The 27,414-nt window shown below is 47.7% G+C and overlaps 2 protein-coding genes across 2 annotated transcripts; both read left to right on the forward strand.

Annotated features, from left to right (window-relative positions):
- Nucleotides 1–3,656: 3,656 nt before the first annotated feature.
- Nucleotides 3,657–12,828, forward strand: LOC125991256 (glycylpeptide N-tetradecanoyltransferase 1). The gene is made up of 13 exons (XM_068649412.1): nucleotides 3,657–4,347; nucleotides 4,417–4,516; nucleotides 4,589–4,733; nucleotides 4,804–4,922; nucleotides 5,001–5,092; nucleotides 5,538–5,654; nucleotides 5,748–5,921; nucleotides 6,028–6,136; nucleotides 6,229–6,399; nucleotides 6,465–6,635; nucleotides 6,696–6,833; nucleotides 6,908–6,954; nucleotides 12,689–12,828. The coding sequence occupies exons 1-12, from the start codon at nucleotides 4,286–4,288 to the stop codon at nucleotides 6,929–6,931; spliced, it is 1,422 nt and encodes a 473-aa protein (XP_068505513.1). The 5' UTR covers nucleotides 3,657–4,285; the 3' UTR covers nucleotides 6,932–6,954; nucleotides 12,689–12,828.
- On the forward strand, nucleotides 12,795–23,833 carry svild (supervillin d). Its single transcript, XM_049759009.1, has 28 exons — nucleotides 12,795–13,144; nucleotides 13,827–13,861; nucleotides 14,819–14,865; nucleotides 15,629–15,705; nucleotides 16,163–16,229; nucleotides 16,797–17,191; nucleotides 17,262–17,391; nucleotides 18,891–19,038; nucleotides 19,097–19,180; nucleotides 19,247–19,333; nucleotides 19,393–19,570; nucleotides 19,638–19,810; nucleotides 19,882–20,037; nucleotides 20,107–20,243; nucleotides 20,305–20,452; nucleotides 20,519–20,664; nucleotides 20,728–20,906; nucleotides 20,983–21,118; nucleotides 21,193–21,493; nucleotides 21,565–21,719; nucleotides 21,788–21,890; nucleotides 21,958–22,165; nucleotides 22,226–22,359; nucleotides 22,437–22,592; nucleotides 22,654–22,797; nucleotides 22,872–22,984; nucleotides 23,047–23,202; nucleotides 23,273–23,833. Exons 1-28 carry the CDS (start codon nucleotides 12,795–12,797, stop codon nucleotides 23,357–23,359), a joined length of 4,230 nt encoding a protein of 1,409 aa, XP_049614966.1. The 3' UTR covers nucleotides 23,360–23,833.
- Nucleotides 23,834–27,414: the final 3,581 nt, after the last annotated feature.

The raw sequence follows: 27,414 nt of genomic DNA on the forward strand, positions 1-27,414 counted from the left end.
TCCATTTAAAGCGAGCCGTGTAATGGTGAGACAAGAGCGGCGCTATAAAAGTGACACATTCCCTGATCCGTGCCGCGGGTCTGCTCCGGCATTTTAAGCAGTCACGTGATCGACCCAGCTCCCACGACTGCATTAAAAAAACGTCAGCGGTGAAGAACCCAAAAAACAATCAATCATTTTCTGACAAGACACCTGCACGGCGATTAGAAGCCGAAGCTCCGTTTTTTTTACAAACGCTTTAATTGCACCTCGAGCCTACTTTGTGCTAAAACTCGCCGCTGAATCATCTCCACTGGACGTGTTCGCACATTTTGATTCATCGTTGCTCAAGCCGCCCCCCGACCCGTCGTGGTTTTTAAAGGAGGATTAGGGAAACCGTTTAAGAAGCGGGATTAAATGTGTGAGCAGCCGGGAAGTAGTTGGGGGGGGGGGGGAGGAATAAGAAGGAAAACAAGCCTGTTGAGACTTTCTCGACCTTCACTGAAACACTCGCAGATAATTGATCTCAAGGTGTCGAGAGATGCTTTGAAAACAATTTGACGATTACAAAATAATAAAAGGATAGTCAAACATATAATACATGGAAACAGTCTCAGCTCCTCAGTACGGCACTAATTTCACGATCCGACGATTTGACCTTTGGCCCTCACCTCTTTGCTGAGCGCAAAGGACGGGCAATTTTTACAACTATAGACATTTATTTATTTTTTGTTATATTTATCAATTGCTAACTTTGTGGTTAGTTCCAATTATTCGATCGACTTCACTTTGTTGCAGGTCTGTCTGAATCTTTTCAATTATTGATGCGCTAATGCACAACTTCGCACTCGCTTAATAATTAAAAGTCTCGTATTGATTGTGCTTGTGTTAAAAGACAGTCGTCGCTTAATAAAAACACCCAGGAATGCGACTTTAATTGCGCCGAGACGAGACGTTTGACGGAAATATAATCTACATTTGCGAGCCGCAGTGGCGCAGCCCATCTGCCTTTGACAATTATGTCAACAACGGCTAACGACTTCGATACTTTTGATCGCGCTGTTGTTAGATTAGTGGTTCAACTCAGGGCTCAAGCTAATTAAATATTGATTTTTTTTTTTTTTTTTCCGACACCATCTGGGGGAATTTTGTTACTGTCCAATTAAGAATGTATATAAAAAGAGACAAAAGATTACCACTAATGGTACTTTTTTTGGATGGAATGTTCTTGGAGTCGCTGGCCAGGTACGTTGCGCAATGTCTGCAGCATTTTTATTCCTGCTCTGTAGGGTTGAAGTCTGGGTTGCCATGGCAACGTGTTTTGTGACATCATCCTGCTCTCCGTCGATTATTAGTGCCGCTGGTGCGATCGCGTTAACTTTTGGGTCTCGATTTTAAAATGCGAATTTGCACACACTCCGGCGCTTGACATTTAACCGAGTGGAACTTCTTGCGTTGATTAAATATGATTGGAACACGGCTGCGGGCGGGATCACGAATCGATAAACACTTATCAGGGCATTTGTGTGCATTGCTCAGATGGCTGTAATATTTCCATCCATTTTTTTTTTTTTTAAAAATCCACAAAGTGCACACTAAAGCATTTTGAGCTTCATTTTGTCTTTTTCCTCCTGATCAAGGCCATTAGCTTCATCTTTCTACCTGGATTGAATGCATGATTGAACCCCAACGTGGCCATGGACGCCCTAATTTCCCCAGAGCTTATCCTCCTTTTTTTTTTTTCTTTAAAAGCCCAAATAAATCCGGTAAATCATCACACACAGGCCGGGCTGGATGATCCAAAATAGATTTATCAGTGGTGCCAGCTAGCGCAGGAGGGGTCAGCGCTATTGCTTTGACTTGTGCTAATAGCAGCTTCTTTTAAGTGTAGCCTTCACTGTCAGCGTGTTAGCCCGCCTTTCATCTTCTTCTACTTTTTGCGAGCATATGTGCGCCATTTTTCCCTCCCGTCACGGCGGGTTCCGCTTCAGCTTTCGCCGCCATCGCCGTTCCACCTGCAGATCGTTACACATTCGCGGAGAAAATCAATACTGATTCTTATTTTTAGACTAATATGTACACAAAAATATGGAGCAGCTGAGGGTTTGAAAAATTCAACCGAGGCCCGTGTTTGAAATTTTTTTGCATTCGTTTTGCTGTTTAGTTCTAATTTCTTTCACGAACATTTTGATTGGCCACCGGGGGCAGTCTTAAAAACACAGAAACAAAGACTTTCACCACTATTGTAAGTTATTCCAAAAACTGCAGTTGTACTATTTTTTTTTAGCAGTTACACGCTCTCTCTCTTCTCTTTCATGTTGTTGGCCGTCTCCTCGTCGTGAATCAGCAGGCGCAGATGAACTCATCTAGTCCCCCTCCGCTTCGGCGAAGAGCTTTTTATTACAGGCTGACACGGCCAAATCTTTTGTGCGCTTCCTTTGCGAAAACATTTCCATCGCTCTTGGAAGCCGTCAAGCCGATTCGTTGCCCATTGTTGCGCTCGACTGTTTTCGGGGAGGAGTTTTTGTCGTTGTTTGATGTCGTCCTGAGATAAATGTTTAATAGCTTAACTATTAATGCATGCACTTTGTATGTACATCTTTAATGAAGGTAACTGTTCTTGCAAGGACGTGTTGTTCGAACAAGCTGAAAGATTTTTTTTTTTTAAACACTTGCTGATGGTAATGGCTGCATATAAAGTTTTGTTTTTTTTCCTTTGGTGCACCATCCGTGTTTAAAAAATGAGCAATACTCTGCAAATAATTCTGTCATATAATCATTTTCTACTCTGCCTTGACTTTGCCGCTTTCCATGAATCGTTTCCCCTAAAATTAGGCGACTAACTGATATAAATGGGTCACTGAATTATTCAGGAGATTTTGGCGTCACGCAAATGTATTTTTGAAGCCCGTTTGAGGAACAAGCGTGTTGTTATAAAAAAAAAGTTATTTGCAAAGACCAAAGGATACAAGAAGAAGAGATTTGAAGATTCCGTCGGCTGCTTTGAGTTGATTTAAGAAACATCACAGCCGATATTACATGGAGTTTGCTTTTAAATTACTTTGGCACGCCAATGATGAATTTCGGAGTGTATAAACCACTTTGGCCGAAATCCAGACAAAGATTTCTTGTTTCCTGTTTGGAATACAAGGGCCTTTATAGACTTGCTAGATTAGTCACCATGGTTGCAAGGGAGACATTTTTCAGGGGGAGAAAGTTGCAGAGCGTGATAATCAGAGAAATAATTGATAATCAAATTAATCGTCAACTTTTTTAATCATTTTTTTTTTTTCTTTTACCTTAGTCAAGCAGAATCAGTGCAGAGAGCCCTGATCAACATTTTATTGCCGGCAAGGAACAATGTCACGGTGATTGAGAAATCCTCCCCGTAATACCTGATGGCAGAGATTGATGCTATTTAGCAAGCCGGGAGTCCAAAAGACATTTGCATTCACCTTGAGCGCCGTTCACAAACACAGCTGGCGCTCAAACGCCGCTTTGTAGGACTGTCGTCGCCACGCCGTCGCTATTAAGAGTCGCTGACGGCTGATTATTGGCGCCCCCCCCCCCACCCCGTCTCATATTTATGCTGAGCGGGATTCCTCAAGCTGCTCCATCAAGGACACGGCGGGGAAAGCGCCGGCCAAAATGTTTGTCGTCGGAGATTAACCCACGGCTTTACCTCGGTGCAGTTTAAACTCCCGTCACAAGTCTTGCAGGAAAATAAATACGGCCGTACAAAAGTACAGTCGATGACAAACGTAATTAAATTTCAGTCCGTGACCCAAGCTGTGCGTCACGTAGCAAAAAAAAGTACATCGACACAAAAATAACTGCGGGCTGACTAAAGCCTTTTGGAAGACGCTCGTGTCTTTTATGTACATTTCAATTAGAGATGCTCTCATCAAAGACACATGCAAAGCAAGCTGGACTCTGCAGCATCCTCCCTAAACGGGTACCAGTATGGGAGAACAGACTCCGCAGGGACCAAATTTCCCTTGGGGAATATTATGAGCAATGGTGGGAAGCAAAGTGAGAGTCAAAGTTTTTTTTTTTTTTTTTTAAACTCATTCACCGCCAACCTAGTTAATATCTTTGACGCCTGTGCTAATTAGCTACGGTGAGGAGAAAAAGCGCCGGCCGCCGCTAAGACCGCCAATTAAGAGTTTTACTCAGCGGCCAGCTGACATATGAAGAGCGTGAGAAGGTAACGTGGAGCAGGCTTGACTTATCTGAGCGCAAGTTGGGACGGGTGACTGAAGACGGCGGTTACTCCTCCCGTGGCTTGCTGGCCGAGATAAGAGCCATGTCAGAGAGCAGCTCAGTCTTAGCTGGAGGAGCTTCAAAAATGACTGATTTGAATTCACCGTGAGTATGCGAGGAGTCCGGTACTCCATATTGTGAATGATAATATCCTTTTTTTAAATATTTTTTTAGTGGTAAGGATGTGGAGGATGACGATGGCGGCGCTCCAAAGCAAAGTCAAAAGAAGCGAGATAAACAGAGAGCAGAGAGACCCCGAGATGTTTTTGAAAAGGTTTGTTTTTTGCGTCCCGCTTGCTTTGCCGATTGTACCCGGAGACGCTTATTTGGCCGTCCTGCATCTCAGCTGGATTCTTTGCCTGAAAGCAAGCAGCAGGAGATTCAAAGGGCCCTCCATCTTTTCTCTTTCGGACAAACCATGCCCAAGACGCTTCAGCAGGCCATGCGGCGCACGTACAAGTTCTGGGACACGCAGCCCGACCCGAAACTTGGTAAGAACATTTTAAAAAATGTCATAACTGTTGGATGAATTGTGATATTTGTGGCGTGTGGTGAAATGAGGGGAAATCGTCATCGGCCACGGGGAAATAACGGAAGGTGAAGCCAGCGCTCCAGAGGAACCTTACTCGCTGCCTGGAGGCTTCTCCTGGGACACCCTGGACCTGAGCGGACCTTCAGCGGTTTGCAATCCATCTCGTTCATATTGGGAGGAAGTTTGAGCTTTGGTTCCACCCCAAACTCCTAAAATCACTTTTCAGATCCGAGAACTTTGCACACTCCTGAATGAAAATTACACCGAAGAGGACGACAACACCGTCACGTCCGACTTCTCCGAGGAGTATCTTCGATGGTCAGGCCAAAAGCTCTTTCTTTGTCTGTTTGCTCAATTTCACTGGTGTTTTTCTTTTGTCCATTTGACGCTTTCTCAATGCTCGCATAATGTCCATCGAGCTTTACATTCACAGCGGCGTCGGCGCCGCCGTTCCGCTCGCTGCATATTTCATTCCGTCTCGTCATGAGCCGAGTGTCTCCACTCAACCTCCTCGGGCGCCACTGTATCAGTAACAAGCGTGCCGTTGCTCTAATCTCCTCGCCGCCGCCGCCTTTTCTACCCCTTCTATCATCACGTGAATGCTATCGATACCTCGGGGGAGTACTTACATCCAAACATAATATCGCTTACTTGAAAATGAATAATTAACATTCCCGAGCGTGGCGCGCTCCTCCGCCCCGAGGTCGGAGCAAGCGGGTGAAGCTGCTAATGTTGATTTGCTTCCCGGCTTGGGTCTCTTCAGGGTCCTGCAGCCCCCAAATTGGCTGGCCCAGTGGCACTGCGGCATCAGAGTGGAGGCCAACAAGAAGCTGGTGGGCTTCATCGCCGCCGTCCCCGCGCACGTGCACGTAGGCGACGCGTAAGTAGCGCATTAACATTTACCGAGAACTTTAGCACCGCCGATAAAACGGCAGCGGTGTCGGCTATAAAAGTTTAAAACGTTCTTCTGCAGGGAGAAGAAGCGGATGGCGCAGATTAAATTTCTCTGCGTGCATAAGAAGCTACGCCTCAAGAGAATGACCCCGGTTCTGATCCGCGAGCTGGCCAGACGGGTCCGGCGGCAGGGTGTCTGCCAGGCGGTGTACACGGCCTCCGTGGTGCTGCCGACGCCGCTCAGCTCCGGCGGGTAACGACGGAAAAGCCAATATATTCTTTATCCTCTGCAAGGAACAGTTGACATTACAATTGAATGACTCGGTCGGACATCTTTTTGATCGCGATCATCGCCTTAGATTGTACCATCGACCTATGAACTTCCGCAAGCTGACGGAGCTCCAGTACCCCGGGATCCGAGGAGACGTCCCCCTGCAGAGGGCGCTCAAATTCTACCGCCTCCCTGAAGTTGGTGCACGCTGCCACCCGAAGGCAGACACGTTGAAGCGCGACTAAAGTTCGTCGAACATTTATTCCGTGTCCCGTTTGGCGCCTTCCAGAACACCAAGACGCCAGGTTTGCGCCCCATGACCAAAGACGACGTTGAGAGGATGCACGAGCTTCTCCGAACAAACCTCAGCAAGTTCCACCTCAGGGCCAGCTGGTCCCTCGAGGAGGTTTCGCACTGGTTCCTGCCCAGAGAGGGTGTGGTTGACACCTACGTGGTTGAGGTCAGGCGACCAATCACAAACGGCAATCATACAACCCAAGACCGAGTTCTTCCGTCCACTCGCAGGCTGCTGATGGTGCTCTGACGGACGTGGTGAGCTTCTATCAAATCTCCTCCAAGGTGCTCAACCACCAGCTGCACAGCAGCATGAGAGCTGCTCACCTTTTTTATGCAGCCTCAGCTGCCAACGGCAACCTGCTCCAGCTCATGGAGGACACGCTGGTCCTGATCAAATCTGTGAGTTGTTTGCAAAGTCAACTTGTGCAGATTCAAAGTATTTTATTTCATTTTTATTAGAAAGGATTTGACATCATCATTGCCGCTGATGTGATGGATAACCAAAGTTTCCTGGAGAAGCTCAAATTCAGCTTCAGCGGCAAGAGGCTTCATTATTATTTGTACAACTGGAGGTGTCCCAGGCTGCCTGCAGACAAGGTACAGATTAGAAAAATGTGCCACAGTCGTGCAAAAAAAAAAAAAATAGATATGGATAATATTTTTTTTGTCAGGTGGGCTTGGTGTTACCCAACTAAACCGCCAAAATGGAGGATCATGAGTGAGTATAATCAATGCGGCAAAAGCCAGAACTTGTGCGGCCGTGTAAGCACACTGAATTTATAAAGCAAATAAAGATAAAATTCCATTAGTGAGAAGATTCGCCTTGTAACGCTGTTTATTTGTCGCGCTCGGCGTCACCGCAAATTGAATAACCCACACAAGGCCTTTTATGTGTGTGTTTGTCTCTGCGGGCTTCAGTTCAATCGGCATAATCTCGGATGACGTGTCACTCAATATTCCAGCAAGCAATGCATGCATTTCAAGAGAGGACACAATCATTAATCATTCTCACTTTTCACACAGTCTGAAGAATGGCACACAAAGCAAATAAATCTCATTTCAGGAATGGAGCGGCATGTTGCCAAGATACCATGTCACGCAAAATCCAATCAAGTATTGTTTCTGTACACAACAGAAAAAAGGTTCTCCATTTTTTTAACCATATATTCCCCCTTTGCTGCAGTGTGCATGCACCTCCTCAAAATAAACAGCAAGGGGCGCTGTGACCTCACGTTTAGCTGTCTTTGTTTTACCCCCACAGGCAGCCTGAGCCGAATTAGCCACATGACCTGTTTTACATGTTTTGTTTGTTCAGAGCAGCAGACACAGACAAATGACAAATACTGTAGGCTTACAAAAATGACTCACACAATTAAGATGTCTGGTGCATAAAAAAATATGAATGAAAACTTTTTTTGCAGAGATGAGGATTTGCAGTCACCACTCAGTTCTGAAAGGTTCAATTGTATCATTTAATTGTGTCAAATCTGTGAGTCATCATGAACTGTACGGTAGTTTTGTATTTTACCTATTGTACGTGAACGCAACACGGTCTCGGCGCTGTGAGCCAATCAGAAGCGAGAAAGCGATTTAAGTTGGAGGTGAGTGCTACTAAACTGCTGACAGTCTGACACTTTTCGCCGACTGTCTCTTCGTTTCTGACTTCGACATCGGGCTGCAAGGTTGCACCATTTATATCTTTTTTTAAAAAAAAAATGACGGGCGTGTTTTTCTTGTTCGCATTGTTTCTATCACTCAATCGCGCTGCGCTCAAAGTGACCTCCTTTCATCTTGCAGCTTTTACCCTTTTTTGCTTGGTTAAAAGTTACAATTTGGAGCGCATCTTCCGAATAATTTGCGTGTTATGTCTAACAGCTCCCACGTAGACAAGCAGCGACCTTCATTGCCGGTATGTCACTTTGTCATTTGTTGTGTCTCCACAATAACATGTAATGGGCATGCTATAGTGTATTTTATTCGATTTTCATTTTTTGTCTTTTCTCATGCTGAAAGATTTATGTCGAAACGCTACGATACACTGACTCAACCAATTGCATTAGTTTCCTTCCTTAATCAACATTCGCTGCGCGTTACGGTAGTTCGCACAATAACAAGCCGTTTACCGTAATGCTCCGTGTAATGCGCAACACTACTTGCTCAGCGTTATCTGTCTTTCTTTGTGTAATAATGGATCTTTGCAGGACCACCATACTGAAAAAGATGTTGCTGAGTTTGTATCTTTCCATAGTCCCTGGGTAATCCCTCTCTAAACATTTTGAGAATGTAGTGGGGAGGGGGGGGGAGGGAGTTCAACACCTGTAAAAACAAATACAAGTATGCGTGAGGAAGTGTTTGCAGAAGTAATGTGGCGGTGCGACAGTTAGGAATGCACGCCACGGTTATGGGAGAGACTGTCACTGTATGCATTCGTATTTCCCTTGACAGCGATGACACGTTCCGCTTAATTATATAGTCAAGCTCGATTACACATTTGAATTTCTTGGGCGGGATTTCGAGTTGGAGGTCACACCCGGTATTTAATTGGGGCACAGATGTAGATCACTCATGGTATTCCAATAAAAGCAAAATTCCTATAACCAAGTAAATACACGATTAATTAAAAAAATAAATAATGAATCCGGTTTATTCACCAAAAACCCAGCCCGGTAATTTTTGAAAGAACTCCCAGCCGATTCCAATTAATGTGGTCTCCCCACTGCCAGAACTTTTCCAAATTTTTTGTGTGATTGTTGACGCACAAATCTCAGTCGCGTGTAGCAGAACACAAATAGAAAGCATGCAAGCTGGGAGTGGCTCAAGTGTCTTGTACTTGGAGTACCGTTTTCTTTGGACCCAAACAAAGAACCATTGTCGTCGAGCAAGGAGTGAGAGTTGCCGCCGTAAGTGTTATCACCCATGTGAGTCTCTCGTGTCAGGCTGGGGCTCGTGTTGCGTCACCTTTGCCCTGCGGGGAGTGTACAGACATGTTGCGGATGAGGGCGCATTCTGTTCCGGCCTGTTTTGTTTTGGAGGCGCTCAATTCCTTTGGTAGATTAAATGCCAATGTGGGGTTTTTTTTATGTTTCTTTAAAAAAGTATCCAGTGGCTGGTATCGGAGGCCTCCATTAGTACTCGATAGCTTAAAATATGTGTCGTTGATGTCATGTTATTAATATGTCATCAAAAGTAATCATGCTAGCAGTCCAACTGGTTAATCAGCACCCAAAATGTAGCTTTGGTTTCCTAAAGGTCGCTGACCGCTGTTCTAGTCTTTTTTAAATGTCACCAGAAAGGTAAATAGCCTCAAGTGTCTGTGACTAATCAATATTTATCAAGCCTGTTTGTCAGGTGCCGGCAGAAAGAAGCCGCTAATATTGCCCGCGGGCTAAATTATTGCTCTCTTTGGGAAAACCATACCTGCGTGTTCTTAATCCTAGCGTCAGTATCCCGTAGCAATCGATTAACATTCTGCGAACGTCTGGTTGGTTGGGAGCGGCGGGCTCTCGGCCAAGTTACATGTGCCGAGAAGCGTAAATATTTAGACAATGAAGAGGGGACGTGACAACGTTAGCAACTCGCTGCGACCTCCACCAAGGCATGGACCGCTTCCATTTCCAACATGGTTGCCTCACAGGCCCAAAACTCATATGAAGAGCTTATAATAATAATAATTGCCGTACGTTCCAACATAAAGCCTGAAACGTTTCCATCTTAAGTTCAAAGCGTGCAAGTTTATAGGCAAAGGCGTCCATGTGTATCCCCCCGCATAGTTTTACAGCTTTCACGTGCGGCGTTGCCGTGGAACCCGCTCAAATAATTAGGCGTATAGATTTATGTCCAAACGTTCCTCGTGTGCTTCTCCGTAGTAGTTTAGTTAGCCAGGCGTTAATCGTTGCATCTGGAATGGACAAGATGGAGGACTCGGCCAAGAGTCTTTTGACACTTTCCGTCATTGGATTTATTCGAAGGCTCGCTGGAGCGAAGCAGTGTTTGGTGGCAACCACGATTTCTGCATCTGTCCACTAAAAAGCATGTGAGTCACGAAAAGTCCACTCAAGCGTATTGCGTGTATGTGTGCGAGATCCCTGGTGAGATAAAGCCCCGCCCTTCCCCCCTCCCGCACAGTTGTGCCTTTCCGCAGGCTTTTTTTTGCTGGCTCTCGCCTGGTGTGTTCCTGCGTATGTGTGTGTGCTGGCTTTCCCATCCGACACATTTAATGGCTCCTTTCAATGGTGGCAAACAGGAGGCCGGAAACTAAAAGACAAAGAAGCTAGTCTGTGTAAAAATAGAGCCAAAAAAAAAAAAGACTCTCTGCCGATTTTAAATTGCTGCATTTTCCCTCTTGACAAATAAACTCAGCTCAAATAAACCCGCGTGCACTCGGGGCCTACAACGTGGCACTCTAAAGTTATCACACCGGGGGGGGGGGGCTCGTTATGTCAACCGGCTTACGACTGACTGGGTCGGCGAGACCTCGGCTAAAATGGATGGATTAGTCTCGGGCCTTGTTGTTACCCCCCTGCTTTAGTCCTCCTCCCCCTCCCCTTCCTGTCTTGTCAGATAGCAGATCTTGTCCTCACACTGCCCCTCCATGGCACCCTGGAGACATCTGGCCCACAAAGCCATGGCATCCACCCCCACAAGGGCAGCCTACTTTCCCTTCCTACTACAGTCAATCGTCCTCCTGCGTTTTTTGTTGTTGTTTGCATCCTCCGCCCTGAGTACTTCCTTCCTTCCTTTCTTCATCTGTCACTGTAAGTCAGCCCTTTTCCCTTCTCGCTAGGGAAGAGGTGAGTCATGTTATGGATGGGGGGGCGCAAAGTGCTTCGTGATTGCTTTTATTTTTTTGGGCGTGAAACGCATTTGATACTTTCTAGTGAGAGAATCTTTCCCCTTTGGCCGTGCAGTCATTTATCAGATGTAAATTTCGCTTTAAATGTCTGCAAAATCCGAGTCAAGGCGACCCTGGCTCCCTTTTCCCTCCCTCCCTCCCTCCCTCCTTTTCATTTTCTCAGCAAAAAGGAAGTTTCCATTCTGTGTGTGTTCCCTCCAGGAAGAATGTGTCAGGACCTGACTGCATCCTCTCTCTTTTTTTGCAAGGCACATCCCAAAGTCTGACTGGAACATCCTTTTAGGTGCCCTGAGTTTTTTTTTTTTTTTTTTTAAATATGAAAAGAAACCACAATTTATGAGTTGGGCGTAGCCCGCATTCCTTCTGTCCTCCTGTGTGGACGTGTGTCGTAAAAAAAAAAAAAAAAAACCATATGTGCTGTTGGTCAACTTGAAGATCTCAGCACCGTGCATCTTCTGAAATTCTTATTAACTTGTTGCATCTTGTTCCACCAGCTACTTCGTTTGTTTGCATGCCCTAAAGGAGCAGAAATAAATTAGGCCAGACTTGTGAATTTCCTGCTCAAACCGGTCAAGCCACATAGCTGGAAACCAAAGTGAGGCCGTTGTCAAACACCAGTCCTGTTTTTTCAATTGTGTCAGTTGTCTGACTCACGTTGGCCGGCTCGGAATAACAGCGCCACCTTCTCCTCGCTGCGGTGCGCTCCTTTTTTAGCAAGTGACTTATATAAGCCGGTGCCGAGGCCCGAAATCAACATTCAGGGCCCGGCCGTCCTTTTTGCCTTCTTAAGGCAATTTGCGAGCGTAGCAGCGACATGTGAGGAAGTTGCTCTGCAAAAAAAAACAAAAAAAAACGGCTGCTTTCTTTTTATTTTGTCCTTTGATAATGGCCGCTGACCTCACCTTGGGCAAAAACCATATTTGGTGGTCAAACCGTGATCGGAAAGTTTCACAGACTATTGTTAGTCTGTTTTATTTATATATATTTTTTTAAATCACTTGAAGAGGCTATTGTTAGTCTGTTTGTTTTTTTTGTGTTGTTTTTTTATGGACCCCACAAAACGTCCCGTTGACATTTACATGTACGGCGCCGATCCGTTAGAAGTTCTCGACTCTTCCTCATGCGCTGTTCCAGTTTTGCAAAAAAGGTCCACATGCGCTTGATCCTCGCTGTGTTTTGTCAAGTGTGGGGGAGGATTACCAGAGGTCAGAGGTGAACGCTGTCATATTTCACAGCCTTGCCGAAGCCGGCCAGCAGGTGGTTGTGAGTCAGAGCCTGTGAGATTTCTTCAAGCTCCGTGAGCTTGTGTCATAAATGTGTAATTGATTCCACTTTATGAGCACGCTCACCTCTCCTTAGCCTCTTTTGCGTACTTCACCGGGCGCCAAAGCACCTTGAGTCGACTCGTGGAAAAGCCCCCATCACCCCGTGCGGTTTTCTTCTCTTCGAATATTCAGTGGAACAAACATGAGCTCATCGCCGACTTCTAATTTGCTTCACCGCATTTTTGGGTTGGAGTTGTCAGAATCTTATTGGATATTCCACAAAATGTCAAAATAGGATTACTTTCACAGCTCACAAATATATATTTTTTTTGCAGTGCTGTCATTTTGATGGAGTGACACGTGACCTCCGACCTTTGGTCTTGGCATCCGAGTGAATCCTGCTTTTGCTTCCGCCGCCTGATCGTCATCCACGTGCCAAAAATGGACGCCATGGACACCTTACAGAGCTCCGCCCCGGAGACCAAAGCCGAGCGGATCGCCCGTTACAAAGCCGAGCGCAGGCGGGAGCTGGCCGAGCGCTACGGCACCTCTGACGAATTCACCTCCAAGTACGTCCGCAGTCGGGACAGGAAAGTCGCCGACTCGTCCGAAAGCAAGGAGACGGAAGTATGCGAGGATGAGCAAACGAACGCCAGGAGAGGCCCGAAGAGCAAAGTTGATCTCGACACTGATCTCAAAGCAATGGAGAAAAGCACCTACGTCAAACGGGAAACTCGTTTGACTTCTGAAACAGAAGTTCAGCCTTCCATCAAGACGTCTTCCAATATTAGGTAAGTGTTTTCATTGGACCGACTGGAACGTGTTGAGTCACGGCCCCGCTGAGCGTTTGCGGGGATTGCGTAAGACGCGCATAGCCCAACTTGTCTGTTCTCGAGAGTGTTGAGACACTCTTTGGGCCCGGCAGGGGTTTGTGGCGACGCCAAGTTTTCATGCCTGGTGCTTCATCAAGCAATATTTTAGCAGAAGTGGGTTCCTTTCGTGAAAAGACCTGTCCCGACTCGAAACCGTTACAGTAAATGTTAGTCGCTTTCCGTAAAAATAATGCGTGCTTATTTTTTTTTATTTTTTTGCTGCTGTGGCGAAATCCTTAGCATGCCGTAATTACACGTTTTTTTTTTTTTTTTTTAACTCTTCATAGTCAAACCAAGGGCTCTCTGCACAAAGGCTATTTTTAGAATCTATGTTTTCCTGGGCCTTTTGTCCCCACGCCAACCCCGACTCGTCTTTCCTCGGCAACCTCTGACCCCGCCCACCCCCGCCGGCACCAGCTCGATTGTGCATCTGTCCCCGCCCCCTTTTTCCAGCTGCCGTCTCCATCCATATTTAACGCCCGTTACTTCAACATGAACGCTCTTTTTGTACCATGCCCTGCTTCTTTTTTTTTTTTCTTTCCTGTGTAATATCTGTCATCACTTGAGTATGACCTCATGTGTCTCTCTCTTTCTCGCTCAGGCATCTGGACGTTGATGATAAAGACGAGTCAAAGGGTAAGTGGAACTCTACACTTTTTGTGTTCTGCCCACGGAACAGCTCCATATGCCGCCATTTTGCAAATCGATATAATCCTGTTGCTAACCAATCCAGCAGCACCTCACGTCCTCTGTCATATTCTCACAATGACTTGCTAAAATTGTCGGAAAATAACGGTCGGGCTGAGTGGAAGTAGGTCAAGCGAGTCGTAAGTTGATTGATGGCTAAGGAAGGAAACGCCAAAGCCGTCTTCTTGGCGGTCTGATACTGTATTGAAGATGACATCATGCGTCCCATCGTGGACGTTAAATCACAAGCCGGTCCCAATGATCCAAGGCATCGTTTAAAGCCATTGGACCGTGATGCGGAGTGGAATTTTTTTTTTTTTTTTCTTGTTCCTTTCACTCATGTTTGGACGCCGGCCACGCCAACGCAGCGGCACGGCGTCAAGCAATAAAAAACAATTTGCAGTGAAAGAACAACATTTACAAAATGCTTGTTCCAACAGTACTAACTATTCTTCTGTTGATGTTTTTGATTAGGAAAAAAAAAAAAATGTTCCCCTCTTTGTAACCAAAGCCGTAATTTCTTGCTGTTCGTGACCTTTGCCAAGCGTAATAGAAAAAATATTTGAATTGATCATATTAATATCAATATTCCCGCAAACTATGACCTCAAGCACTTTTGTCATTTCAAAGTCATCTTCCCCTTAAACGACTTGCAGATGAGCTGACGTGAAAAAATGCATCCACGTGGAAGACTCACCGTGCCGACACAGGTTAAACTTAGCTCCTCCCCCAACGCCTGTTGCGTCCCTATTAAGCAAGCGGGCGGATTGTGTATTTACAAAAGGCCTGCGCTGGCTTGACCATGTTTGGCCTCTCCGAGCATCTCCGCCACCGTGCGAGGGTGCCAAGTGTCCATCTTGCGCTGACTCGCGACTTCAAAACAACAAATGCCGTTGTGTCTTTCAGTTGAGCGCAAGACTTGGGACCAGCTGACCTCTAACATGTCTCTCAAGGTAATGTCCTTTTTTTTTATTTCTTATATAGCATCAACACAATTGTTTTTTTACTATAATAGCAATTTAAATGAGCTAGTTTGTTTTAATGAAGGCTTGATTGCATTTCTGATGAATTATCTGCCAAGCCGATTTCCCGACTGGAGCAAATCACGCAATTCCGATACGGCGCCGAGCTTGTTGCGCACCTGCTCGCAGGCTTTGGCCAAATTCGTGACGCAGCCCAAAAACGCTGAGGCGGGGAAATTAAGGCCGAAAGCCTGCTCATTAAAAAAAAAAAAAAAAAAAGGTTGTGGAGGTTTTTCCCAGGCTGCTTATGTTCTCAAAGTCATGTTGGATGTAAATAGCGGTTGGAGCTCGCCCTTCACCGACCAGGAGCTGTGCCAAAGCTTGGCCAAGTGAAGCCAGATGGCAGCTAAAAAAAAAAAAAAAAAAAATCCAGACTCCAAGCGATATCTCTGCTATTCCAAGGCCTCACCTGGAAGTCATCCGAAACAAACGCACTCCATCCGTCTTCTTGTCACTGCAAAGTCTCCGGCGACGGTCTGCTGAGTCGGCAGGTGACGGAAAACTTTGCCGACTGGAAAATATTGCACTCGCGTGGCTTATCTCTCCTCGTATTAGTTTTACAATTATGTAACAAGGGAGGTACCCTCATAAATGGCTTTGAACTCTGATCAGGTGAATCAAGATCAAGATGTGTCGTTGCATTTTGCACAGCGGGCAAAACGTAACTTTTCTCCTCGTCTGTTCCGTCCGAAAGGATCGGGTCGATGGAAGCGGCGACAGAGTGAAGTGTCAGCCGGTGGATCTCGGGAACGAAGAGGAAACTCCGAGTCGGTAAGATAAAAAAAAAAAAATCCGTGGGTGATTCGTGACCCCGTGACCGGTTTCGATGAATAATTAAAACTCCAAACTTGAGGAGTTGCATGTTTTCCCAAAGTGGGATGTCTGAGCCGGGCCATCTGCCAGGACTCGCTCGCTGGCTCTGGTGTTCTTGTCCTCATTAGGACTGTTTACAGTCGGGCCCGGCGCTGACATTGACGAGTGCCCGTGACTGTTGGTGCTTCACATCCAGCGACTCATTAGGCCAGTAGGATGGAGAATTTCTCTAAGCCTGCAGGAAACCTTAATAATAGATAACAGATGCCGTGATCGCAGAAGGGGGGCGTTTAAGCCCCTCTGAGCCCCCCCCCCGGCCCTCTTTTTCAGAGTTTTCCCATGTGTCATCGTGTTTAGGCAGCAATGTTTCCATTTGGATTGGTCGCCCAAGAGCTCAAGTCTTTTCTCTCAACAGCAAAGAAATGGACGCCATGGACGAGCCTTCGTCCGAGGAGCAACGCCAAGCGCCAGAAGAAGCTCGGGTTGGTTTTCCGGCGTTTTTTTTTTTTTTTCTTCACCCCCTGGAGAGCTCGTAAAGTTTGGTTTCAGTGTCACATGGTTTTCTTGGCTGAGTGGATTCTGCTTTTAATTGGCTGGCTTGATTGATGTGTGCGGTGTAATTTATCGCGCAATTTAGCGGCGGCGCGCATTCTTCAAACGGAGCGTCATCACGTACGTCATCCTTTGGGATTTTTTTTTTTTCTTTGCCCACACACGACGCAAAGCACATCATTTTTTACAAAACAAGAGCGGGTTTTGCATTTTCACCGCCGCTGAAATCTGGGCTGGCTCGTGACCTTTGAACTCCAGCTGAACGATCCACCGCACATGTTTTGAAGGCACGTCTTCAATTAAAGGCACCGAGAGGGTTGAAATCCGCACGAGCAGAATAACACCCCCCCCCCTCCCCCTCCCCCTTGCGCCTCACCCATGCTGATGTAACCCACTAACCCAGAAACTGTTGATAACAGCTTTGTTTACTATTCCGATAGCGACCGCTTGAAAGAAAAAAAAAAAAAGGCTCTTTCCTTTTTTTTTTTTTTGTGCAGACGCCCTCGCTGCAGCGCCAGGACTCGAGGGGCATCAAGGGAATCTTGAAGAAGAGCCGCTCCACCAGCGTGGAGTCGGACCAGAGCGAGGGCTCGCCACTCCGACCCGCCAGCGTCTCGCTCAGTCACCCAGAAAGCGAGGAGGCCGAAGATCGAGAGCTGGAGGATCTGGAGGACGATGTCGAGGAGGAGGACGGCTCGTTTCTGGAGGACGACACGGACGAAGGCGACCCGAGCGAGCGGAGGCGGCGCAGCGAGGGCAGCAGCGGCAGCAGCCTAGAGGAGATGCGCAGCTACTCGCCGGATGAAAGCCTAGACGTGGCCTCCACGCCGTCTGAGGACACCGAGGAGATGGACAGCTTGGACGGGAGTCAAGGTTCCGGCATCAAGCAGAGGTCTCGGAACCCTACTCGCGATATTTGAAATATATTGGTGAGTTGCAAAATAACCGTCATCTGGTTCCAGGCTGGGCGAGTTCAGCAGCGACGAGAAGACGGAGCGGACGAAGAAGCCCGACCCGTCAAGAGTGATTCAAACGCCGCTAGCCAATCGCTTCAGCCAGCTCCACGATGCGGAGAACGCCTGGAAGAAAAAGGTCAGTTGTGTGTTTTGTCGGGAGCGCATTTTTCACCGGCCCTAAACGAGCCGGCCTTTGTTGCTCTTTGCTGGATATGTGGGCCAACGGGGAACCGTAACATGCTCGCTGCACACATGACGACCTTCCTCGAGCTGCTCCAGATGTTTCCTGTTACCTCCGTTCTCTGTCGTGCTGGAAGAACTTTCCTGAATCGTTCAGGTTCTGCTGTAAATGCGCATCCATCTTTTTTTTTTTTTCCTCTTCTTGTTCCATTCTAATGTTTTCCTCTGTCCATTCCCACGTTTCCTCTGGTCACCTCACTTGTGTAGCTCCCTCCCACCAGCTCTTCCTCTTTCTCTGACTTTGACTCCTGCCTGTCGACCTTTCCCAGTCTCTTCAGGTGAGTGTGTTGTGTGACCCCCCCCCTCCCCCTCCCTAAAACAAAAAAGGGGCACAGGATGCATGCAGTTACTCGACAAATGCTCCGATACTACGACACCGATACTTTAAAGTGGACGTTTTGCTTCATGCCAAAATTTAAGATGCGGAAAATGTGCTTTCGATGCAGAAAGCGCTTACTCGGCGAAAAAAAAAAAATGACTCACAGGGTCAAGTGTGTATATGTGTGTGTGTCATTCTGACTAAGTGTATTTCTTTGAAGGCAACGCCGGTCCCAAAAATCTGTTTCCACTTTTACCTTTTCAATTGTGTGTTTCTGCAGCCACTTCACAACACACTGGGACATTTTTTCACTCAAACGGGTTTATTGACTGAAGGGGCCCGAGCCGAGCCGAGCTTCTTTATAGCCAGGTTGTTAGAAATTAGCGAGGAGGCTTACTCACGGCAACAGTAAATATATTTTGTGACTTGAGACTCAACTTTTGACCTCCAAGCTACCTCCCCCACTTTTTTATCTTCCATCCTCTACATCAGATAAATCAAAACGGATTTATTGTCTTTATTGCCTCAAGTATCGGTGGCTGGTATCAGCAACTTCCGTGAGTATTCGATACCTAAAAAATAAGGCCACTAAAATATTTGATATTGCCCTTCTATAGTTTTAGGCTAGCAAAATGTGCTGAGTGTGCATACAGCCACAGAAAGGAAAAAAAAAATCCGCCACATAATTTCAGGCTGACAACCTCGTTTAGTAAGTAACACAGACGTGCTTGTCACTTAATGTCAGGTTGACAAGATGGGCTAATTTTTCAGGGCGGGGGCGAGCGAGCCTTAATCTGATGCCGCATTAACATCAACCGTTGGAGTCCCCCCCCCCCCCCCCATTTCAAAGCTGCACACATCTGTAGATGCTTAACTCAGCCCGTCTGGCCTCGGCTCCCAAGTCGGACGCCAGCAAAACGTCTTTCATTCCTTTCATTACTGTCGCGAGCGCGTATGCGTTCTGTCACGTATGAAGCGTTGGTTTCCAGATAACATGTTCAAATTTGACACGCGTGAACTTCGGCAGCAGCTTTGTGGTAGCAAATGATTTTTTTTTTCTCCCCTTCTGTGAGCAGAAGTCCAATGTGGACGCGTCACCCAAGGTATCACTGGCTGACAGGATGAAGATCCTGAAGGACAAGGAGGAGCAGTGGAAGACCAAAGGGAAAGGAGCCGCCAACGATTCCGTTCAGTTCACCGTGGCCGGACGCATGGCCAAGAAAGGTAACGTTGGACCACCCCAAAAAAGGCTTCGTTCTCATCGACTGTCATGTCTTACCAGGTCTGGTCTCAGACGCGGGGAAAGCAGAGGCCCGTCTCACCCCCATGAAGAAGTCCAACGCCACGCCCGTGAAGCCGCTAGAAGGTAGCGAACGCTCGGCGACCCTCTCACGTGACTCTCCTTGACCATTTCGATGGCTCTGCTCCAAAGAAATCTCCAGCAGAAGCGGGGTCAAGGTGGAAGGGGACAAAAGGCTGGACAAACTGGAGTCCTTCCTGGACAAGCTTCACAGTAAAGGTACAATGGTCATCCAACGTGGATTCCAGGAAGCAAATTTCATGCCGTGCCGCTTTCAGGCGTGAGCAAGAACAAGACGTCCACCATCGAAGTGACGGCCGAGGCCGAGAAGGAAGTGATGACCCTGGACGACCACGAGACCTTCGGTAACTTCTACCGATCCATCTCGCCCTCGGCTTTCCAGGACGTCTCGGTGACCGAGGAGGACCTGAGCCAGATCCAGTCCAACACGCCAAAGTCGGTCCAATTCAAAACGTAGGAGGGGAGGAAACAATATTGAGACCTGAACGTGGTTCTTCCTCAGGTTGGCGTCGGCCGTGGCCAAGCACAAGCGCGCCGTGCGGCCCAACAGGAGGAACCAAGGATCCAGGAACCCTCTGAGGGCACTGGCGGCCCGCAATGACATCCGGCAGGTGTACACGGAGCAGAGGCTCAACATCGCCAAAGTGGAGACCAAGAGGATCCAAGTGGAGCGCAGTAAGACACCATAACAAGCCAAAGATGCTCCAAAAGAACTTTTAAAATGTCCACTCTTCTTCTCCACCCAGTGGCCAAACACTCCAACCTGGCCGACGTGGCCTTGGCGGGCCTGGCCAGCAAGGAGAACTTCCGCAAGGTCAACCTGCGCAGCGTCAAGTCGACCGACGTGGTCACCAACAACAGCGCGCTGCCCTACAACAAGCTCATGCTCATTCGCATCAAAGGTCAGAAGGTCAGGCCGAGAAGCTTCGTGAACCTTCGGGTGGGGTAAATAAATATCTTGGCATCTGCAGGTCGCAGGCACGTGCAGGTGCGCCTGGTGGAGCCCACGTCCAAGTCCCTCAACAGCGGCGACTGCTTCCTCCTCATCACGCCCAAGCATTGTTTCATGTGGAGCGGCGAGTTCGCCAACGTCATCGAGAAAGCAAAGGTGAGCAAATGGGATTTGGGTTTCGCCGCCACGGGCTAAATCGATTCTGCTCGGGCGGTAGGCGTCGGAGATGGCGTCCTTCGTTCAGGCTAAGCGGGACCTGGGCTGCAAAGCCCCCCAGGTGACGGTGCTGGAGGAGGGCATCAATACCGAAAGCAAATGGGCCAAGGAGTTCTGGAGTCTGCTCGGGGGGAAGAACCAATATCCAGGTTTGTGCTCCAGTCCAAGTTATGATGAACACATGCCTTGTGAACATTTGTGTGTGTGTGTGACAGGGGCGGGGGAGCCAGAGGAGGACGAGCTATACGAGAGCGGCGTCTTGGACTCCAACGGGGTCTACAGACTCCAGGGAGACAAACTGGTGCCTCACGAAGATGCCTGGGCCTCCATCCCGAGCGTCACCTTGCTGGACTCCAATGAGGTGAGAAGCTTTGAGGGGGGAAAGCGCCTGGTCATTGTTCTCCTGACTCTGCTGCTGCTGCAGGTTTTGGTGTTTGACTTTGGCGGCGAGGTCTACGTGTGGACCGGCAAGGAGGTGTCTTTGGCGGACCGGAAGGTTGCAGTCAAACTGGGCAAGCAGCTCTACAGCGGCACCTATGATTACACCAATTGCAGGGTCAACCCTTTAGATCCCTCCTGCACCGAAAGCCGTGATGTAGCACAGTGAGTCAAAGAAGGATTTGTTGTCTCACTGCGCCCCCTTGTGGTGGTCTTCACGACTGATCATCCCTCCACTCAGGCAAGGAGAGGGCCGCCCAAGTTGGACTCTGTTTGGCCGCCTGTCGGAGCACAATGAGACGTCCCTGTTCAGAGAGAAGTTCCTGGACTGGGCCGAGAGGACGAAGGAGGAGGCGGCTGTAACGGAGGAGGTCAAGGTGCAGAAGGATTTTCTTCTGGAGTCATTCAAATTTGGACGCTTGGAGACAAAAGATTATATTTGTGCGCTCAGAGCCCGGTCCACTCCAACGTGCGCTCCTCGCCCGACCCGGACCTGCAGCCGTGCGACGCCACCGAGCTGCTGGCCAACGAGCCGCAGCCGGTCCGGACGCTTCTGGAGGGCGTGGACGTCCAGCGGGGCCACGGCGTGGTGAGGACGGAGGACAGCAGGCAGGCGGAGCTGGCCACCTTGGCCGTGGACGCCTGGCATATCAAGGAGTACGGCGAGGAGGAGGTGCCCAAGGAGAGCCTGGGACAGCTTCACGAAGGGGACGCCTACATCGTCCGATGGAAGTATTCCATCACCACGCTCGGTGAGGACCGAAAACAAACACCGGTCCATCTAAAAAAAAAATCCAGACGATGAGCTCATTTCTCTCTCCAGTGGGAAAACGGCAGAAACCGGGAGAGCTGAGTGCCGGCGTTGCGGGCAGGGAGAGGACGGCCTGCTTTTTCTGGCAGGGCCTCCGCTCCGGCGTCAGCGAGAAGGGAACCTCGGCGCTCAAGACGGTGGAGCTGGGCAACTTCCGAGGCTCGCAAGTGGGTGTCGTTATTGCCCCTAGCGACCTTTTGAGCGCTGTGAAAGGGTGACACGTGCTGGATTGCAGGTGCTGGTGAGTCAGGGGAAAGAGCCGCCTTGCTTCCTGCAGCTATTCCAAGGAGGCTTGGTGGTCCACAAGGACAGTCGAGCCGACTCGCAGAAAAATTCAGGTGATCAAGGAGGGAGGGAGGAGCCTGTGTGTTGCACGTGCTGATGGAGCGTCATCTTGTGGCCCAGGAGGTTGGAGGTTGTTTTGCGTTCGTGGCGAAGCGGAGGTGGAGGCCATGCTGTTGGAGGTGGAGTGCACCGGCGCCAGCCTGCGCTCGCGGGCCGTCCTCCTGCTGCTCCACGGCCGGGAAGCTCGTCTCTACCTGTGGCACGGCTGCAAAGCTCAACCCGGCGCCAGGGAGGTGGCCAAGAGGACCGTAGAGCGCATGAAACAAGGGTAAGTAGAAGGGGGGCGGGTGGATGCGGTCCAAGACTGACGCTCGCCACTCTCTCCAAGGTGTCCTCCCGAGTTGGGTCTGAGCAGCGCCGGCAGTGTCGAAGTTGAGGAGGTGGAAGAAGGAAGCGAGCCCGCCGAGTTCAAAAAGGTTCTCGGCCTGCAGGACAGGAAGTCCTACGACTGCATGCTTGAAGGTCTGGCGCGTTTCCCAACCCGATGGACCGGGTTTGCGACGCAATCGTCAATGACGAGGCGCCTCGGCTGCTTTCAGACCCCGGCAAATACAATTACACCCCCCGGCTCTTCCAGCTGAGCGCCAGCTCGGGCGTCTTTGAAGGCGAGGAGCACCTTTACCCCGCCAGGGTGACGGAGGGAGTCATGGCCATGCCCTTCCTCCAGGAGAACCTCTACACGGCTCAGCAACCCGGTAAGAGCCACACCGAATGAACCCTCGTCACGTTTGCTCATCGCCGGCGTGCATGTTCCAGCTCTCTTCCTGCTGGACAACCGTATGGAGGTGTACCTGTGGCAGGGCTGGCAGCCCGAGGAGGAGCAGTGCACGGGCTCGGCAAAGATGCGCTGGGACAGCGAGAGGAAGTGCGCCATGGAAACCACACTGCACTACTGTCGAGGTCAGCACGAAAGCTTTGGCTTGCAAAAGAAATTTTGGCAGCATGTCTTCACATCTTCTTACACCGGCTTGCAGAAAAGAGCTCACGGCGCCCCCCTCAGGCGTACCTGGTGATGGCAGGCTGCGAGCCGCTCACCTTTACCAACATCTTCCCTTACTGGAAAAAGGACCCCAGCGTTGCCTCCAAGGTGAGGAATGTTCTTGTCGTCAAATTCAACACTTTGTGCATCCTTTTTTTTTTTGTCTTTAGACTACGGGCTCCAAAAACAAAGTCACCTTAGTGAAGGAGGTGCTCTCCAAGCTCAGTAAGCTGCAATACTCCATCGAGGAGCTCACCAGGTCGCCCCTCCCTGATGGTGTAGACCCTCTCCGCCTGGAGGATTATCTCTCTGACCAGGACTTCAAGGTAGACAAAAAAATAAATAAAAATTTGAGTCCACCAAGCTCGTAACGTTCCTTTCATTAACTGCCTCCAGAAACTTCTGGAGATGAGTCGGGTGGAGTTCAACGCCCTGCCAAACTGGAAACAGAAGAACCTGAAGAAAAGTAAGGGTCTCTTCTAAAAAAAAAAAAAAAAAAATCACCTCATTTTGTAAAACCCATGTACAATGTTGTACAGTTTTTTTCTAATTTTAGCCAATTAATCGTGCAATTTTTAATCAACCTTTGTTTGTCTTCTTGGTGTGCTAAGCGCTTTACTCAACAACATTTTAAATGTTGTCCAATTTGAGCGACAAAAAAACTGGGAAGGGAATGAACAAACTGTTACATCATTTGCTCACTTGAGGCCTTGACATTTTTGATATTGCTTCATTTGATGGGAAATAATTCTTTTGAATAACACAACGACTCTTTTGGGACCAGATGAGACTTTTTTTTTTTAAGACTTGCCAACGAGTGTTTTGTGTAAAAAGTATTCATTGTATGCTAGTGTGTGTTGTGTGTTTACTTCTCACACATGTTACATGTATGTTGCATGGCTTCTATCATTTTTATGCAATATGATCTTTTTTGTATGTATAAAAAAAATAGACAGATGGCTGTTTTTATTATTTTGGACATGTTTGTAACATGGTTGGACATGATATTATGAAGAAGGAGGAAGAGGAGCCGGGGCACAGGTGAACCCTTCTTTTTGTAGGTGCGTGCAATGCCAACTTTTCTCCGCCAAGGGGTGCTGTTTCCTCATGTTTCAGGTAGGATTGCTGCTGATCAATTTAGTAGTGTAAAATGTTATTCAAATTTACCGTTTTGGTGTTTATAGTTGGTTTTAACAACTTGTGAATCACGATATAAACATTTGAGAGGACCATTGTGCCGTGCAGTTGTGTTTGGAAGCATTTTTTTTGGAAGCAGTCTTTTTGTAGGTGCGTGCAATGCCAACCTGTTTCCGCCAGGAGGTGCTGTTGCTGCAGTTTCTCATGTTTCAGGTAGGATTGCTGCTGTGTTAAATGTTACTCAAATTGACTGTTTTTGTGTATTTTGGTTAATTTTAGCAACCAGTGACTCACGATACAAACATTTGTGCCGTGCAGTTATATTTGGAAGCATTTTTTAAATCATTATTTTTCTGCATGTTTTATTGCAATTAGCTGTTTAATGAACGGCTCCTCGACGATTAAGAAACTTTTGGGGAGGCTTTTGCAACACTGTCTGCAAATCTGATTCGATTCTTTTACTTGCAAGTACCAAGCGCTATAAAAGTTGCTGCACTTTTTGCCGGAAATGCAGCTCGATTTTTATGGGCCACATAATATAACGGCCGCTCGGTATGATGCTGTCCACCGCACAAACTAAAACCGGGAGGAGAAACAATAATAAGCACGATTAGATTGGTCCAGCATCCTTTTTGTTATTGGATGCCATTAGAAAATGGAGATTTGAGGGTTTTTTTTTTTCTTAGTCTCAATGTTGTTACACTTTTTGTAAATTTAAATCCCCATTCATAATCTATTATGTGATTAACATGCATAAAAAGGTGGCGTGCTACATTAAAGTGCCTCGTTGTCCCTTCACAATTTTGCCACACAAAAAAAAGCATGTCGCGCACACACACTGCGAATCCGCCGCGACATCAGGTCGTCTTCCTGCAGATAACGAATTGATTGAAACCCTAACTGCACCTCTCATCCATCATTCCGGCCTGTTTCTCATCCCCCAGCTGCTCAACTTTCCTCGTTTCCGCACACACACAAATCGGCACGGAGGCTGTGTTATGATCGAGGCGCCTACACGGCAAACAAAATGAGTCAGTGGTTCGGCATTCCGGGATAAACACATGCTCGGGTTGTCGCGGGCCGTGACCTCCCTCCCACCTGGGCCGCGTTAACCTTGCGTTCGCGCAATGCGGACAGCTGCGAGTACGCCGCCGTTTGACTTCACCTCAACTTTGCAGTACCCACGAAGCACTTTGGATTGAAGCTGCACTTTTCGGATATTTTTTGGGTGGCAGAAAAATAATCTCATTTAGAGCAAAAAAACGCTGCGCTAATTGTCTCTGCTGGGTTCTCCTTCCTTGACAGACAGTTGTAAATATATATTTGCGCTGTCACGGCGTATGAACAAGAAGAACTTGCAGTATTTTATTGGCAGCGAGTGCCATTGGTGACCAATTAAAATTGACGTCGAGCGGGTAATCGTGATGAATGTGCCAGCCGTGGAAGCGGCCTGACAGTGATGCTACTTAAGATAGCTCGCACGCTAATAAACCCGCTAACCTTAAAGTCATAAAGCCATTTTATTAATGCTACGTTGGCTAGTAAAAATTTCAATAATTCGTGCTGCTGCCATGGAAACCCTAAATCACCTTTAAAATTGACGGACTAGCTCGAGTTGCATTAATTCAATTTGGTTCCATGTTGAGCACTGTGCTTGCTTATTAACTCATTCAGTGCCATTGACGGTTATAGACGACAATGATATGAACTGGCTTGGCGGTGAATGGGTTAAAAAACAAAAATGAGAAAAGATAAGCCAAATATGGGATTTGTTCTTCCTTCGATTTGGATTTAATGCAAAAACATTTCTTCAAGTCAAAGAAACATTCCCTGAAGAAAAAAAAAAAAAAATGAAGCCTTGATTTTTGTCAGACGTCTCAAATTAACGTCTCGGCAAACAAAACAGCTTTTGTTGGCAAGCAAACTGAAGTGCTCGCGGGACTGCGTTTGTACGCGACCTTCGTTGCCGCAAGCAATCAATAGAGAAAAAAATAATAATGAAGAAGTTTTGGAGCAGCGCACTCGTGTTTGCTTTTTCTCTTTCATTCGGATTTCACCATTCAGACTCGCCTGAATGTCATGAAAATTGTTCACGATAGGCTGCATCGCTTTTGATAACATCTTTGTGTTAGCTCCCAGTTTTTTTTTTTGGAGATGGACTTTTTTTCCGTGTTTGTGTAACTGATGGAAGCAGATGGAGCCTTTGACAGCGTTTGTTGAGGAGGCGGCGGGCGGCAGGCGACATCGCGCTGATGTCACTCACTCGGTCCTCTTCCTGTCTGCCCTCGCTAATCCAATCAAGTCGCTGTCGAGCTCTCGAGCCCACTCTAATTCCATCAGATCCGGATCCCCACGCTGCAGGGGGAAGGTCGTGTGGTTCTTCTGTATTTCTGCGTGTGTGTGAAATTCACGGCCTCCCTCCACTGCTTGACAAATGACCGTCCACCTCGCAGTCCCGTCATTAAAATTCAAAGTCACCTTGTGGGTGGTCCTCAACGATAGAGAGGGAAAAAAAAAAAATCACCTTATCCTCAAAAATCGTGCCATGTTGATGTGTGTGATGGAATCGGGTGCAAAGTGGCACCACTGAAGTTGAGCTCTTCAGTTTTAAAACCGACACTGAAATGGAGGCGCGTGGGTGTCGTCAAACACTCAGCTATCTAATTGCACGTCCTTTTTTTTTTTTTTTTTTTCTTCCCCAGTAGTCAAATTGTCTTTTGTGCTTTTCCGTTAATGTGCTTTTGACTTAACATCCAAAAACGGTGGCACAAAAGAAGTCAACTTTAGTGTTTTGTCCAACATTCTAGAACAAGCTAATTAGCATTAGCCTACTGTTCATATTCTTTGCAAAGAGAGTGACCTTTGACCCCTGTCTACCTTCTCAACATGTCATTTTTCTTACAAACATCCCCGTTGCGCCACTTTGCTAATGAGGAGTGGAGCCTAGCGTCCCCTCTGCTTAGCCTCTCGCTTAACGGGTCCAACGTGGCTGTCAATCAACGCTTGTACGCCACGAGCGGTCTCCCGCACTCCTGTCAACGCAATTAACGGCAAGCCGGCGCGCCGCGAGACTCCATGTTTCATTCATGACGCGAGTAGCGCAGAGTATGAGATCAGGTGTGTGCGTTTGTTCCACTTTGGTGCAGTGCCTCCGAGGGAATTGTGTGTTTCATGTTTGCATGGATGAGCAGTGCATGACAGGCGTTTCCGCACGAATGCACAATGGTGCGTTAGTATGCGTGCGAGTGTGTCTTCACAAGCACATGTGCTCCTCGCACGTTTTTTATTTCCGTAAGATTGACGGTTTTCTACCCTGACGACTTCATTTTTGCGAACGGGCCGTTTTTAAGTTTTGCGTGTATTCTTTATCCTCTGCAAAAATCTTCTTTGTTCTATTTGAT

Source organism: Syngnathus scovelli, chromosome 21 (assembly GCF_024217435.2).
Source record: "Syngnathus scovelli strain Florida chromosome 21, RoL_Ssco_1.2, whole genome shotgun sequence".
NCBI lineage: Eukaryota > Metazoa > Chordata > Actinopteri > Syngnathiformes > Syngnathidae > Syngnathus > Syngnathus scovelli.

Bases quoted from the DNA above. Each gene is read 5' to 3' on its own strand.
- LOC125991256 (XM_068649412.1), top strand. From the start codon at position 4,286: ATGTCAGAGAGCAGCTCAGTCTTAGCTGGAGGAGCTTCAAAAATGACT. The intron at 6,137-6,228 runs GTTGGTGCACGC...GGCGCCTTCCAG, and splicing joins AATTCTACCGCCTCCCTGAA to AACACCAAGACGCCAGGTTT. The intron at 6,834-6,907 runs GTACAGATTAGA...TTTTTTTGTCAG, and splicing joins CCAGGCTGCCTGCAGACAAG to GTGGGCTTGGTGTTACCCAA.
- svild (XM_049759009.1), top strand. From the start codon at position 12,795: ATGGACGCCATGGACACCTTACAGAGCTCCGCCCCGGAGACCAAAGCC. The intron at 13,862-14,818 runs GTAAGTGGAACT...TGTGTCTTTCAG, and splicing joins TGATAAAGACGAGTCAAAGG to TTGAGCGCAAGACTTGGGAC. The intron at 17,192-17,261 runs GTCTCGGAACCC...ATCTGGTTCCAG, and splicing joins GGTTCCGGCATCAAGCAGAG to GCTGGGCGAGTTCAGCAGCG.